This window comes from Dendropsophus ebraccatus, chromosome 1 (assembly GCF_027789765.1).
Source record: "Dendropsophus ebraccatus isolate aDenEbr1 chromosome 1, aDenEbr1.pat, whole genome shotgun sequence".
NCBI lineage: Eukaryota > Metazoa > Chordata > Amphibia > Anura > Hylidae > Dendropsophus > Dendropsophus ebraccatus.
In genome coordinates, this window is record NC_091454.1 from 94,988,270 (window position 1) to 95,003,157 (window position 14,888).

The 14,888-nt window shown below is 42.8% G+C and overlaps 1 protein-coding gene across 9 annotated transcripts in view; it reads left to right on the forward strand.

The window, feature by feature from the left end:
* The window catches only part of NAV3 (neuron navigator 3), a 344,164-nt gene that overhangs the window by 95,689 nt on the left and 233,587 nt on the right, over positions 1-14,888 (forward strand). For 6 of the 9 annotated variants that reach the window (XM_069975530.1, XM_069975540.1, XM_069975558.1 and 3 more), the window contains exon 1: positions 11,165-11,436. The exons of 1 other annotated variant lie outside the window; for it this stretch is intronic. In XM_069975530.1, coding sequence (XP_069831631.1) covers positions 11,194-11,436 — 243 coding nt within the window. In that variant the 5' untranslated portion in view covers positions 11,165-11,193. Of the gene's footprint in view, positions 1-11,164; positions 11,437-14,888 lie in introns of those variants that run through there. 2 more of the 9 variants (XM_069975574.1, XM_069975593.1) reach the window with 1 other exon arrangement.

The following is a 14,888-nucleotide window of genomic DNA, read 5'->3' on the forward strand; positions in this document are numbered from 1 at the left end:
CACTGGTGATGGGCACATGTGTAGAACATGTGCCGTGAAAATAAAAAATACAATTTTTTTCAATTTCACAGCCCAAATGTGGCCGTCACCAGGGGGCCATATACCCGCTGCCCCCCTCGTTAGATTCCTTATCGGGTGTAGTTTCCAGAATGGGGTCACTTGTGGGGGGTTTCTACTCTCCTGGACGCACAGAGGCTTTGTAATTGCATCATGGCATCCTCTAATGGGAATGGCGGCCATACCTATTTAGCTGGGGCAAAGGGACAATTCTAATTTATTTGGGGGTATTAGGCCAATTATTAGTTTATAAGGTTGAAAATGACAGGTGTCCATCAAATTCAACCTGTGTTGATTCAGAGGAAGGCAAAAAACCCTTGTGAGGCAGACGACAATAGCTTCATCACAGAGGAAAAATTCCTTCCCGACTCCATAATGGCGATCAGAATAATCCCTGGATCAGCGTGACCCCTGAAATAGGAATAAGGTAGGGAATTTAGAAAATGTAGAACTCCAATGACGTGTGGTGCGCCTTGAAGCGATCCAGTATGCAGAGGCCGGGTGATCAGGACAGGCGTCACACTGGAAAATGGCGTCCTTCCTGATCCCCCTGTTATGCCACACTCTGCACTTCTTCTGGGGTCTCCTGTTTTCCAGTGTGGGGGACACCTGAAAAATGTTTCCCTGGTGCGATACAGGGTCTCCCTTTCTCCAGAAGCGCTGGGTCCGCTCCATGGCTGCTAAATATTAGGGCTCTATTACTACCTCTGATATTTTCGAATCGTGCCGCAAGTAGCTCGGGCAGCGAGGGACCGGAAGAGGGGGTGCTGGTATAAAAGTTATCCCCGTACAGGTGGTAACCTTTATCCAGCAGTGGGAAGATCAGTTCCCGAACTATCTTCCCACTAACTCCGAGGATGGGGGGGGTCATCTGGGGGCTGGATTCGGCTGTCCCTTCCTTCATACACTCTAAGGGTACGTGCACACTGCGGAATGACGAAGGATAACCCTTTGTGCATTCCGCAGCTACCACCCGCCGGTTGACTGATGCGGGCGCACGTCTCCGCTCATGTCACACTCCATTCTATGCACGGGCGGAACGTGTTCATTCTTTGGACGGACAACGGAATCCGCCCGTGCATAGAATGTAGTCTATGACATGGGTGGAGACACGCGCCCGCATCAGTCCGCCGGCAGGTGCTAGCAGCGGAATGCACAAAGGGTTATCCTTTGCCATTCTGCAGTGTGCACCTACCCTAAATCTGTAAGTGTACCCTGAGGTACTCTCACAGAGTTTGGAGAATTTCACGCCATACCATGATCTCTTATTGGGACGGTACTGGCGGAAAAGACGTTTCTGGGGGGCAGCATACGCTACGCTACCCCCAGACACGACACTGAATGATGAGGAGGATGAGGATGAATGGAGGAAAGAAGGATCCCCCCATTCATCCTCACTGTTTCAGTGTCGGAGGCAATAATAACGTATGTGTCCGACACCGAAAACACCCTGGGGGCCATCTTCATACGGGGACTAGTATATTGGGTATGTAACACTAGTAATACTAGTGGTGTAGTGTAAAACTTTATTTCAAGTAGTGTGGTGTAGTGTTTTTTACGTTTTTTTGACAGTAAGAAAAAAATATCTCTACGCCACAAAAGAAGCTGCTGATAAATGCCGCGGTACTTATCAGCAGACAGTGGCGGTAGGATATAGGGGGGAAAAACGCCCCTACACCAAAAAGGAGGAGTTGCTGATCAGCGGCGCACTTACGTGCGATGCTGATCAGCACTCAGCGGCGTTAGGGAGAATAAAATTTGAAAAAAAAAACAAAAAAAAACCTTTTTTTTTAACCTAAAGCAACTTATCAGTGAATGATATTCACTGATCAGCCGCTAGGGGGCAGTACAGAGAAGTTGACAAAGACTGCCGAAGATAGGGGCCACGGAAAAGCCCGAAGAGCCGGAAATTGCCGACGGGACCCGATCGAACCCGGAAGTGAAGGCGCGAGGACGCGCGGGACCCGATCGCTGCTCCGGACGCCCAGATCTGGTGAGTATAGTGCACCTACACTATACACACCTGTTCTGCACCCCTCAGCTACCTAGCTGAGGGGTGCAGAACCCGGGGACACTGTTTTTTAACAGTTTGATCGCCGTGATGGGCCGGTACTGGCCGGCCTATCACGGCGATCGTGGGGGTGGCATCGGCGCCATCTTTTCCCCGGACACTAATGGTGATTGGTGCTGTCTCGGACACCGATGACCCGGAAAGCTGAATTTAGCTGCTATATGCTGATCTGTATTGATCAGCCTATAGCAGCAATCGTCGGCACGGGAGGGGTTAATCACCCCCCGTGCCGACGAGCAGAGATGGCCTGCTATACATTATAGCAGGCCATCTTCCCCGACCGCTGTGTGTGAACACACAGCGATCGGGGAAACATCGGGCGTAAATTTACATCCATTTGCGCTAAGTACCAGGGCGCGGGGGCGTAAATTTACGCTCGATGTTGTTAAGAGGTTAATAGAAAACAAGTTTTACTTATCCGGAGTGCCCCTTTAATGTGCTTGTGATGGATTATACTAACACCATATTTGTATGGACGGGTAAAAATCTATCCCTAGGTTAGGTGATAAGTGTCTGCTGTGTATCTGGCTATTTCTGTCAGTCCTATACAGTTGTAATGGGAGTGGCTGTGTATTTACTTGACTAAAAAACAAGAAACTTGGGACCTTGATCCTCATGATCAGTGGGGATCCCAGCAGTCTGACCCCCACTTATTTGACACTTATGACCTATGCTATGTAGATGTGATAAATTGCAATTAGGGGAAAACCTTTTAACCTTGCCCTTAATGAAGATGGCAAATGTTCCAGTAGTATTTGTGTCAGAACAAGAACAATTGCCTGTGTTTAGGCAATATACCTTAGTATTTTGTCATTATTGTGCTCTGTAGCAATCCTGACACAATAACACACTACCATGTAACATTAAGCCTGGGTGCGTTAATCCACCTGCGCCATCTAGGATCGCTACAACACATATGCAATTGAAGAAACAAGATCAGACCAGAGATCTAGACCATGGGCCTAAGGGGGGGGGGACCATCACAGAGGCGGGGCAGGCCTAGATCACAAGTGCTCTAGGCCCTGCCTCATTGACACTGCCACTGAGGATTGAAGATTATTTTTTTACCCAAAAGATGGCACCAGCATTTTGCAAAGGACATTTGGGAGGGACTTCACCTCATCTAAGGAATGGTAGCAGAAGTTTGGGGGTGGGGGGGTGTCAGTGGGTACAGATTCTGTTTAAAGGAACCTGTCACTAGTTTGATGCTGCCCAAACCACACAAATATGCACATAGGTGAAGTTCTATCAATAAAGCTGCTGGGGACCATCCAGGTGAATCTGAGACTTGTTTCCAGGCAAATATTATAATACTAATCCATCTGAAAATCCGTTCTGTGTGAACGATCTATTGATGCCAGTGCCTGTGTCACGAAACATGACAGGCTTTTATTAAATACAATATAAGTCTTATAAAGCAATGAAACCCATCTGTCTTGTGGATCAGAATATGCTCTTTAGTTTAAATCTGCAGGAAGTCATTTACAGTATGACTGATATACACAGGTCTCCTGGGCTGAGGGCCGTCTGTAAACCCCTCTACAGAATTTCATATTTTACTACCCCTATCTGTTTCTTTTTTAATTTTGGCCTGTCCAAAGGTCACCTGTTAACATCTTGTAATGTTAATAGTAACAAGAAGTTGTTTTTTAAAAGTTGTGTCATTGTTTTGTCTTCAATGCATGACCCTATCTGAGGATTTCTACCTGATTTTGCTCTCTTCAGTTTTACTTTGTCTTTCATTTTTACTGTTTATGTTAACTTTTGAGCTACATTAAACCCCTTAACGACCCATGACGTATCTCTAAAGTCAGGGCGCCATTAGGGGAGTTTAGAGAGAGGCCGTGCTGAGACCCCCCTCTGAACTGCTGTGATCCCGGCTGTTTTTTGCAGCCCGGGACCAAGGCTATTAGCGGGCATGGGTGATCCCGGCGTCCACTAATAAGGGCATTCAAATGCCCTCCATAGGTTCTCCTTGGTGCTCTAGTGGGGGAATCCCCCCCGCAATGCGATTGTGGCGGGGGGATCCCTTCTCCTTACCCCTTACGTCGGAATGATGTATTCTATAGATGTGGTCTGCAGCAGACCAAAGTAATAGAGCGCCGATCCAATGGATCAGTGCTCTTTTATTTTACCCTAGGGCAAATGGTGTAAACACAAAATCCCCCAAATTAAATAAAATTGCATTTTATTTTCATTTTCACCACCCATAAAATAATTTTTTACCATTTGTGCTTCTTTATGTTACGCAGATGTGTCTTTCTGTATTTGTAGTAAAATAATACAGGTAAATTGCCAAAAAAATAAACATCTATGTAACATAAAAAAAAATACAAAAAAACATACTAAAATTGAATACAGTGGGAATATCATAACCATAAGACTAACATCAGTAAAATGTTTATTTGGTAGATTAATGTACTAGAATATAATAGTCCTTATAGTTTTTAGACCAAACCAAGGGTGCCTACATGTTTCAGTTCTGGCTGTGACATAACAAAAAGCCAAACTTGCTTTATGAAGAATTGTTTTTCTACTATGCCTTATTTGCTTATGACATCATAGGTAGGACAAAAGAAAACAAGTAGCCTATCCAAGGTGGCAAATTGCTTACACTGCTGGTTGCGGTGTGACGCATGCAGCCCCTTTTAGGGTTAGGCTAGGTTCACGGCACAAAATTGAAAGATTTAATTTAATCAATCTTTTTAGGTTAAACACATTCTTTAAGAATGTTTGGTGACTTTATTTTTCTAATATTTAATGTTACTATCTATATTATATTTCAAAAACAGCCACAAATCTTGCACAAATCTCCGCCGCTCACCGCCGCCTCTCTCTTCTCACACATACCGCTTCGCGGTCCGATCTGCATGCCGGCCGGGGACAGGAAGCACCCCCACCCCGCAGGGAGCACGGCGCTCCCGGTGCTTCCTGTCCCCGGCCGGCATGCAGATTGGACCGAGAAGCTGTATGTGCGAGCAGAGAGAGGCGGCGGAGAGAGGCAGTGAGCGGCGGCGAAGAGAGGCAGTGAGCGGCGGTGAGAGGCAGTAAGCGTCGGCGGAGAGAGGCAGTGAGCGGTGGTGAGTGGCGGCGGAGAGAGGCAGTGAGCGGCGGTGAGTGGCAGCGATAGTTAGAACTTGTTAGCTGGGAGGAGGAGGGGCAGTGGCGGAGGGGGCATGCTGAAGCCCTTGTGACAAGCAGCTGTGCGGCGGCGACGGTGTTCGTTGTGGGGATAGCACAGGTACTACTCCCCCAATATCTGCTCATAATATGAGCAGATAATGGGGGAGTAGCACTGTGCATATGTGGCGGCAGCAGCAGCAGCAGGATCAAGCAGGGAGGGAGGGGGCAGGTAGATGCACTTCTCTCCCTCCCTGCTTGGTGCCCTCCAAACGTACTGGTTAAATAAATTTATGGATTACTTTGGGGAGCAAGGACACTTGCTTCCCAAAGTATTCCATAAATGTATTCAATCAAAAACATACTGTATATTACATTTACATACACATCCATTGTAATTCCAATGGAGTGTCCAGCCGGGGTGCACTATATATAGAAGTCAATGGTACTTATTGACTTCCATATATAGTGCGCCCCTGCTGGACACTCCATTGTAATTACACCCCCGGTTCGTGACATCACAGAATTTCAGAGAATCTGAAGACTCCCTGATCTACTGAATTAAGGGAAATAGCCCTGTGTGTGCCTTTCCCATAATTAATGTACATTAGAAATTTGTCTAACTTTCCATAAGTAATAACATATTAAAAAAGAGTGTTGTCCGGAGTTGTCCTTTAATACGTAGAGCTGTGTCTCCACTTCCTGTTGAATAACATTGACAAACTCACAGTGCATGCCTAGAAACCATACAAATAAATAGGGTCTGCTCCAGACTGTTGTGTTGGGAATTGGTGTAAAGCATATCACTAAATGATGTCTAAAAAACTAATCAGGTAAGATAACTGCCGCATATTAATATACTAATAATGAAATAAAACAATTTACAGTCAGATAATAGAAAAGGAAAAAATAGTATTTGGCTCAAATCAGTAAAAACTTCAGCTTTGTTAAATCACATATAGATTGGAAAAAAATGTATAGTATGGTACCGTGTTAGCCAGAAAAATCCAAACTTGTCTGACAAAGGGATCTTGTGAATCCCGAAAGCTCACAGCTCTAACAATTTTTTGTTGGCCAATAAAGGTATCACTCCTAAAATACTTTGATTACAAGTATTTACCACGATATTAAATCACATATAAAAGTGGTCCAATGCAGGGAATGAAAAGCACATAGCTGTCAGCTCCTTCACATTTTTCAACAGTGTCTGTGTCTTGGGGAAGCAGACAGAGTGGAAACTGTCCCTCCCCAATGGCTTGTACCCTGGATCACAGGGTGGGCCCAGTCACGGTCAGTGGCCAAGAGTGAGCACCTGGGCCTATAAGCTAGTCCATGGCTCCTTTGGATAACCATAATACATACTAAAGGCTTACATGTAGAAAACGTTTCCCTGGCTTGATCTGACCTAATTCTTGGCATAAAATATATGGTTTTCTGTGTGTCTTCATTTATGAGTAGAAAATCCTACAATTTTGCACATTTGATAGTAACTCAAGTGAATGTTTTAGCGGCAGCTTGTAAAAGTAGGAAGATAATATTTTGCTTGTATTTTTTCACAAAAAGATGGCAAACCACAGCAAAAGTACCATTTATGATACTATAACAGAGTTTAACAATGCACTAAAGCCACTGACACTGTTTTTACTGTGTGAGTGAATTGAGTGAAAATTACGGCAAGTCGTTGCCCCTCATAGACATATACAGACAGCTAAATATACACGTCACATATACTTTATGATCTATGTTGATTAAATAAGGCAGAGTGCCACTCTTTTATGAGACAGAATGAGCTGGCTCTCTGACCAGATTCTTAATACATATAGTGCATCACTAAATCGGCGTACTATGGAAAGTGTTCTGTTACATAGCTGTATGTGTTCCTGGCAGGTACAGTTTGCAGCAGTGAGTTTCTATGGCTCACATGCACTTATTGTCATTGCTGTTAATGAGCTCCCAGCTGCCAGGATTGCAGAGTCGGGTGAAGGGACAGTGCCAGTCTACACATTCATCTGAAGGTGATTACGACCAGCTATATGACAGTAAGTATGGGGAGTAACCAGAATATCCAGTGTGCAGTCATTAGCTGTACAAACTATAACTCAAACACAGTGTAAATTTGCTTCTTAGAGCTGCAGACATCTTTGGAAAGCTCTTAGGATAATAAAGCAAATTTTACCATTCCTATAGCTGACTGTGGTTGCTAAACTTATAAAATTTGCTTTTAATTTTAGGGAGGTGTCAAAGAGGTAGATCCAAGCTGGTCAAGTGCCACAGTGGTTTGCCAATTCCACCTGGCTTGCCATCATCTCCCAGTTTCTACTTGATTGACATACAGAGCTCTGCACATCGAAAGCCTCATAAACTGTTGACAGAAATGCCAATGGTGTATTACTTACATCATTCTGTTCAGCCATTCTTCCTATATGCAGAAGGCTGGGCTTCATGCTGCACCACTCCTTCCACCCTCCAGCTGCCTGCCTATAAACAGTATACAAGATGGGCAGACAACTGCCAATCAGCGGCTAGTAGGCAGAGGGAGCTGGTGCTCATGAATATCAAGGACTACTAAGCACACGTTATTTAGGACACTTAACCTACTGTTTAGTGTCTTTGTAAAGTAGCTAGAAATTAAGGGTAAGCCAGGAGGCATGCCAAGCTGTGGCACTTGAGTAGCTCAGCTCCACCTACTTGATACTTAGCTGCAAAATTAAAAGAAGATACAATTTACTATATTACTACAGCTAACAAATTCACTTTAAAGGGGTTATCCAGCGCTACAAAAACATGGCCACTTTCTTTCAGAGAAAGCACCACTCTTGTCTCCAGCTTGGGCGGGGTTTTGCTGCTCAGTTCCATTGACATGAGTGGAACTTAATTACAAACCACACCTGACTTGGAGACAAGGGTCGTGTTGTCTCAGAAAGAAAGTGGACATGTTTTTGTAGCACTGGATAACCCCTTTAAAGTCATTTTAAAGATTATATTAGGTAAGTACTAAAAGGTTATCTGAAAATGACTACCTCTTTATTTAAAGAAACCAGCTTCCGACTTAGCTTTTATTGACAAGGGAAGCTGGGGTTGACTGTTGCTTGCCCCTACAGCAGCCATTGCAGAAGGGATTGTCCACAGTTAAAGGGGTTCTCCAATTTAAAAAATACTTGAATCCTATCCACAGGATAGGGGACAAGTGTGAGATTTCGGTACAACTTCTATGCCCCCTGGGGTTCTCTCTATCGGCAACCCAGCTACTTTGACGTGTGGCCCACGGCTCCTTTCATTCTCCATGTCTACTGTCGCCAAGTGTTATCTTAAACTTTGTATGGACTACGTAATGTTTGCCTGGTCTCAAAGCGCATAAATGTGGGGATTAACCAGGTGCTATGGGACAGATAGCAGAGTAGCAGCCATTTTCTTTTTTGCTGGTCCTCTCTCTTCTACATATTAAACCTTCTCACCTCTAGAAATAAGAATTCATCAACATGAAAAAAACCCTAAATATGAGACAAAAAGCATATCTGGCAAACGTGCAGCCTTTTTAATAGATGTGTCTCTAAACTGTGCATTGCTAGGAAGTAACCCATAAAGCATTACTAAGTAAGTCCCTGCTATTTAAACTTTTGAATTTATGAGGCATTTATGTTTTATTTCCTCCCACCATTTCTAGCAGCCATAGACTGTATATCATCATGTTGTTATTTGCGTGTATACACACATTGACATCAAAGTGTTTTGCATGTCAGATTTTCTTCTTTGTGCTCCTTATGTTGCCATCCTAGGCCAAAAACCTGCTCCTCATGATAACACCAGATGTTACTCTTTCCTTGAGCCAATGGAAACCTTATGGAATAGTTTGTTTCTTATTTCAGTCCAGTAGAAAATGCCAGTTTAGCCGAGACATTAAAAATCCCCTTTACTGACCCAAATATAGGTTTCTGCCAGAGGTCTCAGAAGCAATGGTTTCCATTGTAAGATGAAAGCATTAATTTGCCACGGAGACCTTGCCAACGAGTTTATGAAACCTGTTAACATCTTTCTCTGTGTGCAGGCTGTCCTTTTAACACTCAGCAAGTGCTACCTTCCCAGGGTCCCGCCACTCACTGGCTGAGCGCAGCTGAGGTCCCCACTCAGACCAGGAAGCGAGGTACTGTGAAAGAGACCGGAGACACGGCAGCAGTCTGCTGCTGTGTCTCTGGTCTCTCTCACAGCACTGACACGAGTTGCAGGACAGGAGCTGTGCATTGGCTGTGCGGCACTGTCAGCTGTGTGCCGGCCTGTTTACAGGATGGGAGTAGAGCTGCGGCAGCTGCCAGCGGAATTCCATTACAAAAAATGGCTTGGGAGGGAGGGGTTTGTCGCAGCATTGTCATCTGTCTTCCCATCCCTTCAGTGGGCAGGATTATAATCGCTAACCCAGCCCATTGAAGAGACGGAGGAAACAGGATCCCTGACACGGCGGGTGGGGGCCAGGAGCAGGGAGTAGTGTCAGAGTGGACTCTATCTAGGAGATTTTCAGCGTTCAGAGGGGGTGAGTTACTAGGCAAAGCACAGCACCAGCTCAGAAGCCATAATTACTTTTTATTGCAGATATATAAAGCTATGGGTGACCTATTTAATGATGTAAAAATGATTTTCAGGGGAATACCCCTTTAATGTCTTCCCACTTAAGATGGAATGAATTGTGCCCAAATAATACAAGATGCTCATATTATGCCATGTTCAAACCACCTTTTTTCTGTACTTTGGAGGTATTCTTCAGGAGAATTCCTTAAAGTGTACATCCAGCATAAGCTTCTGAAAAATGCCACTGTATATTGATACAGTAGCATGCACTCTCTTAGGTCAGTGGGGGGTCTATGGCTTACCTGCCACATATGCCAGGACATACTCCCTTGACCACAGTGCTAGGCAGCTGCCTATATTCCACTATACAGTAAATAAACTAAGTCATATGGCAGCATCCTGTTGTTGGTACATATTTAGGCACCAAGAATGAGATCAGGTAAGCTTTTACAGCTTTTACAAACTACAGTATGGTCCTCCATGATGAAGCATTTGTGTATGCCTTACACCTTTTTTCCCTTTCCATATACAGTGACCACACATTATGTGCTCTCTGAGGTAACCATGATCCCCTGTGCTAAGTGATTTATTACTTCTCATCCATTTATCATTTTTTACTCATGCGATAAGCACTTTTCTTTGATCACAAATCTTCCATCATACATATTGGTAGTTAAACTGCTGATCACACAGTAAATTGTAATGTTGATGAACCTTGTTTTCAAGGTGAGCTTGTTTGCAGGAAAAATAAAATTGGTTATGAAAATGGAAGGAAATAACAGGAATTAACAAACATTTTGCTGAGTGTGTTTCCGGCAGAGAAGCGTGTTTAACAGCTGCTTGTTTTGGCCACTCGCAATGTCCTGTCTTCTTTTTTTTTTTTCCTTTAAGTGGAAGTTGAATTGTGTTTTTGTCAGAAAGAATGCAGGCTGCTCGTGTGTGCAGTAGAGAGCAGAACTCTCTAGTGCTATTTTGACAGTTGCAGTAAAGAAGTCTCTTCATGCCTTCCCTTTTCCCTCTTTCATTCTGGGAAAGCCCATACTTGAAATGCCTCTAAAGAGGTGGAGAATAAAGCTTAATCCCAGACACAGATCTGTGAACGTTACCTTCAAACGACTCACGCCCCAAAGGAGTGTTTAATCTTACACTGCAACTGACTGGCTGAGCAGATTCTGTGAGAGTAAGCTAAAAACCGTTTAAGATGAAGAAAATCCTAGACACATTATGAAAGTGTGTATGTTTCTTATCCTTAGGAAAACACATGGCTGAGACTTTCATTTGCTGCATTCGAGAAGCGGAGATGTACTGATTGCAGACTTTGGTAGAAGAAAGTTCTACCTACTTGTTTTTATTCTGTCTATAGAGTTAAAATACTTTAAGAAACTATGTCTGTGCTTGGTGTTTCCTCCAAGTTAAGACAGCCAGCTGTAGGATCAAAGCCAATTCACACAGCTTTACCTATACCACATGTTGGCAAGACCATGTCACAGCAGTATCCGTCAAGGTCCCTGGAGCTGCTGAAGGCAGAGAAGTCAGTGAGTTCTTGTCAGCTCATGCTAAAGCCGTCCTGTGATTTTGACGAGAAGAAAACTTTTCAAGGCAATGTCAGAGAGGCTGAAGATAGGAAGGTGAGTCAACTATTTAAATACATTTTATCCTCCTACTCTGGACCAAGGGGAATATTGATTTTCTGCCTTCATCTCTGCACTTCTCATTCATATAGTCAGTTATCCTCTTGAAGGGTATTTTATAGTAACTGCTTTATAGTCTTATTTATTTGGAAGAACTCTTAGCTCATTGTGATTTACTTACCATGCATATATTTCTTGCGGTGTTTTGGGGGGGGATTATTGATTGCAGGAGGATGTCCAACAATATTGCTTTCAGACACTTCCAATAAAATCAGCATTTATTGCAATGCATCACATAAATTTATAACATGAGGGTTGTAAATAGCAGAATTGTAAATAGCATCACAGTGAATCAATATGTACATCTACTGAAAATTGCGGTATCAGCATAGATGCCAGAATTAGTTGTATTAAAATGTGGGTTCAAGATGTGGTAAATTTGCCAAGAAGTGTCAATTCTTTGAAATGGAACAAATCCAAAGGTTAACAGATCATTCAGATATATAATAATTTCATTAGTCTGACATTGTTGCCAGAAGATAATTGCATTATAATTTTTAATTTTGGACTAAATTCAGACGTTGGGCCCTTCATTAATCCATGATATTTTGGTGCTTATCAGGCCACATTATTACAAAACTAAAGGGTTTTTAGGGTGTATGTACAGCTGTATGTTTAACCTTCTCACATCAGCCATACTATGGCTACATACACGTTCCTGCTGCACTTACCCCTTGCAGCAGGAATGTATATAAACTTTCCTGACTTTAAAGGGGTTTTAATGTGTGCAGGGCCTGTACACATTACTGTCCCCAGACATGGGCATAATTACAGGCAGCTGAGGGACCGAGGCATAACCCCCTTAACAACCGCAATACATATAGATCTGTATTTAAGGTAGTCAGTGACAGGACAAGGACCTGTCACTGACTGATCAGGTCCAGATCACTTGTATCGGCAGGCGGGGGTAAGCCACTTACCTCTGTCCTGTTGGATCTTTGATCTGTGTATAGAGTCTGCTTTCATGCTATGGCATAGTATTCATCGATATATGCAATCAGAGCATTGCATATATGAGTCCCCTAAGTGACTTATATATGTAATACAATATGTGTAAAAAAAAAATAATTAAAACATATTTAAAAAAAACTAATAAAATGCCCCAATAAAGATTGATATTACCCCATTTCCCTTTATACAAATAAAAATATTTAAAAAACATAAAACATAAACATATTACAAATAGTTAAAAACAATCAACGTTTTTCCTTCAATAGGATACCAATAAAAAGTAGATCATGGCACACAAAAAATGACACCCAGCCCTGTAGGTGAAAGAATAAAAGCGCTAAGGCGAAGAGGAACATTGCTTCAATTTGACCTGGACATTCGTGCATCAATAACCATCGGTCATGAAGGGGTTAAACATGATATTAAAATCTGCATGGTGTTGGTATGTTTCCCCTAAGTTTGTTTGGATTTCCTTCCCCACTCCAACACATAATGATAGATTATTTGGCTTCCCATGGATACAACTGGATACAAAGTTTGTGAATGAGAAGGAAATTACATTGGAAACACAGACTGATATGAATGTTGACCATTTCTGTACAGTTCTGTGTAACATACCTGCACAGCAAGGACTCTAATGGAGAGACTACAATGATATTGGCAGCCCTGCATTATCAGTGAAACCTCTATACTTACAATAGGTTAAGGACCTGTGGTCATGTGACCATAACTATGTTCTCCCATGTCTCCAAGGTGAGAGCTCCTGACCTTCCTCCTCTAGCATCTCCAGAGCTGTCAGGGTACAGGGGGGTAGGAAGGGGTAGATACTGTCAGGTGAGTAGACGGGTGGAAATGGGGAAAGGACTGCTGCACTGTTGTGTTAGCTTGCTCTTTCAGATAAATCTCTCTGTGTAAACGTACCATTAGGCTGTAGGAGTTGATGATTTACTAAGAGGTGCAGGCCTCTTAATGGATCAGGCACTGAAGCAGCTGTGTTGATTAGGCCACACCTTCGTCCTACCAAGCCCCACCCACTCTTTTCATACTGGTGCAGCTCACATAAGAGGGTAAAAAATCACACAGTTTTGTGCAAAGAGAGCACTTGAATAACAAATTACAATTCTACACCACATGGCTGGCATACAGTCTTATTAACTTGCCCCCTTTGTTCAGGTTATTGCCAAAGGACTTTTCTAACAAGTTAGTATTGTCCTATGAAGAGAAGCTCTTTAATCTTCCATTTTTGTAGAAAAAAATTATTGTACTGCAAAATAAATTGCAATACTGTATGATCACAGAATACCTACTGTATATGGCTATGTTTACACTACGTAAAAGTACGGCCGTTGTTGCCATACCGGCCAGAATGAACTTTGCAGAGACCGGCCGTTCCGTGACCCAGACGGGTTACGGAATGGCCGGTCTCTTACGTAGTGGGAACATAGCCTATGAGTTGCAATGGTTAGACCCTGATTAACTTGACTATGAAATCAGTTTTATCCATGCTATTTGGTGGTACCTCATACGGATTTAAGTAGGATGTATACATTAGTAGCAAACTCTTAGCTTTGATAAGTACTTTACCAAACAACATGGGCAGATCATATCTGTAAAGGGGGAATAACTAAAATCGGTTCTGAAAATGGCCAGTTCATTAACTATACCATAATAGTGGTACTATAGAAGATGACGAGGAAAAATATTGGGTTGTTTTTATAGATGGCTTATAGCAATGCTAAACTACAGACCTTTTTACATAACATATTCTAACTCATGGCTTAAAGGGAATCTGTCAGCTATATGGTGCAAGACACTGGGGGTGGTAAGGAAAGCAAAGAGGTCTTATAGCCTTCAGCATGTAAGGGGCTTGGGAAAGCTTCTTTAATACTTTGCACTGGAGAATAAAGGCATTTTTATACACTATATTAGCACAGTCAAAAACATAAAAGGTAAATTGTGTCTCCTCGCCGCAATGGCCTAATTGTGTTAAAAGTTTGGAAAATCAGTTGCAGAGGAAAATTTAAAAGTATCCTGGTATCCAAGATTAGAATAACATGAATATTTTCCTTCAGAAACTGCACCACTTTGTCCTCAGTTTGTATGTGGTATGGCAGCTTAGTTCCAGTTGAAGTGAATGGAGCCAAGTTGTAATACCACACACAAACCGAGGACAGGTATTGTGCTGTTTCTGGAAGAACGCAGCCATGCTTGTCTAATCCTGGCTATCTCTTTTAACACTGTGTAAATAAGATTGTTAGTGGCCAGCCTAAATCCTGGGGCTAAAGAGTGATTTGGCTGAAATTTCCCAAAAACTCCACATAATATCCACCCAACATACTGGTGAAAGTTTGGCCAGACATGATATGAGTCATATTATCATTTTTTTCCACACCCTCTTTTGGAGTTTGTGTGACTTGGGATTCCCTCAACACGATTAT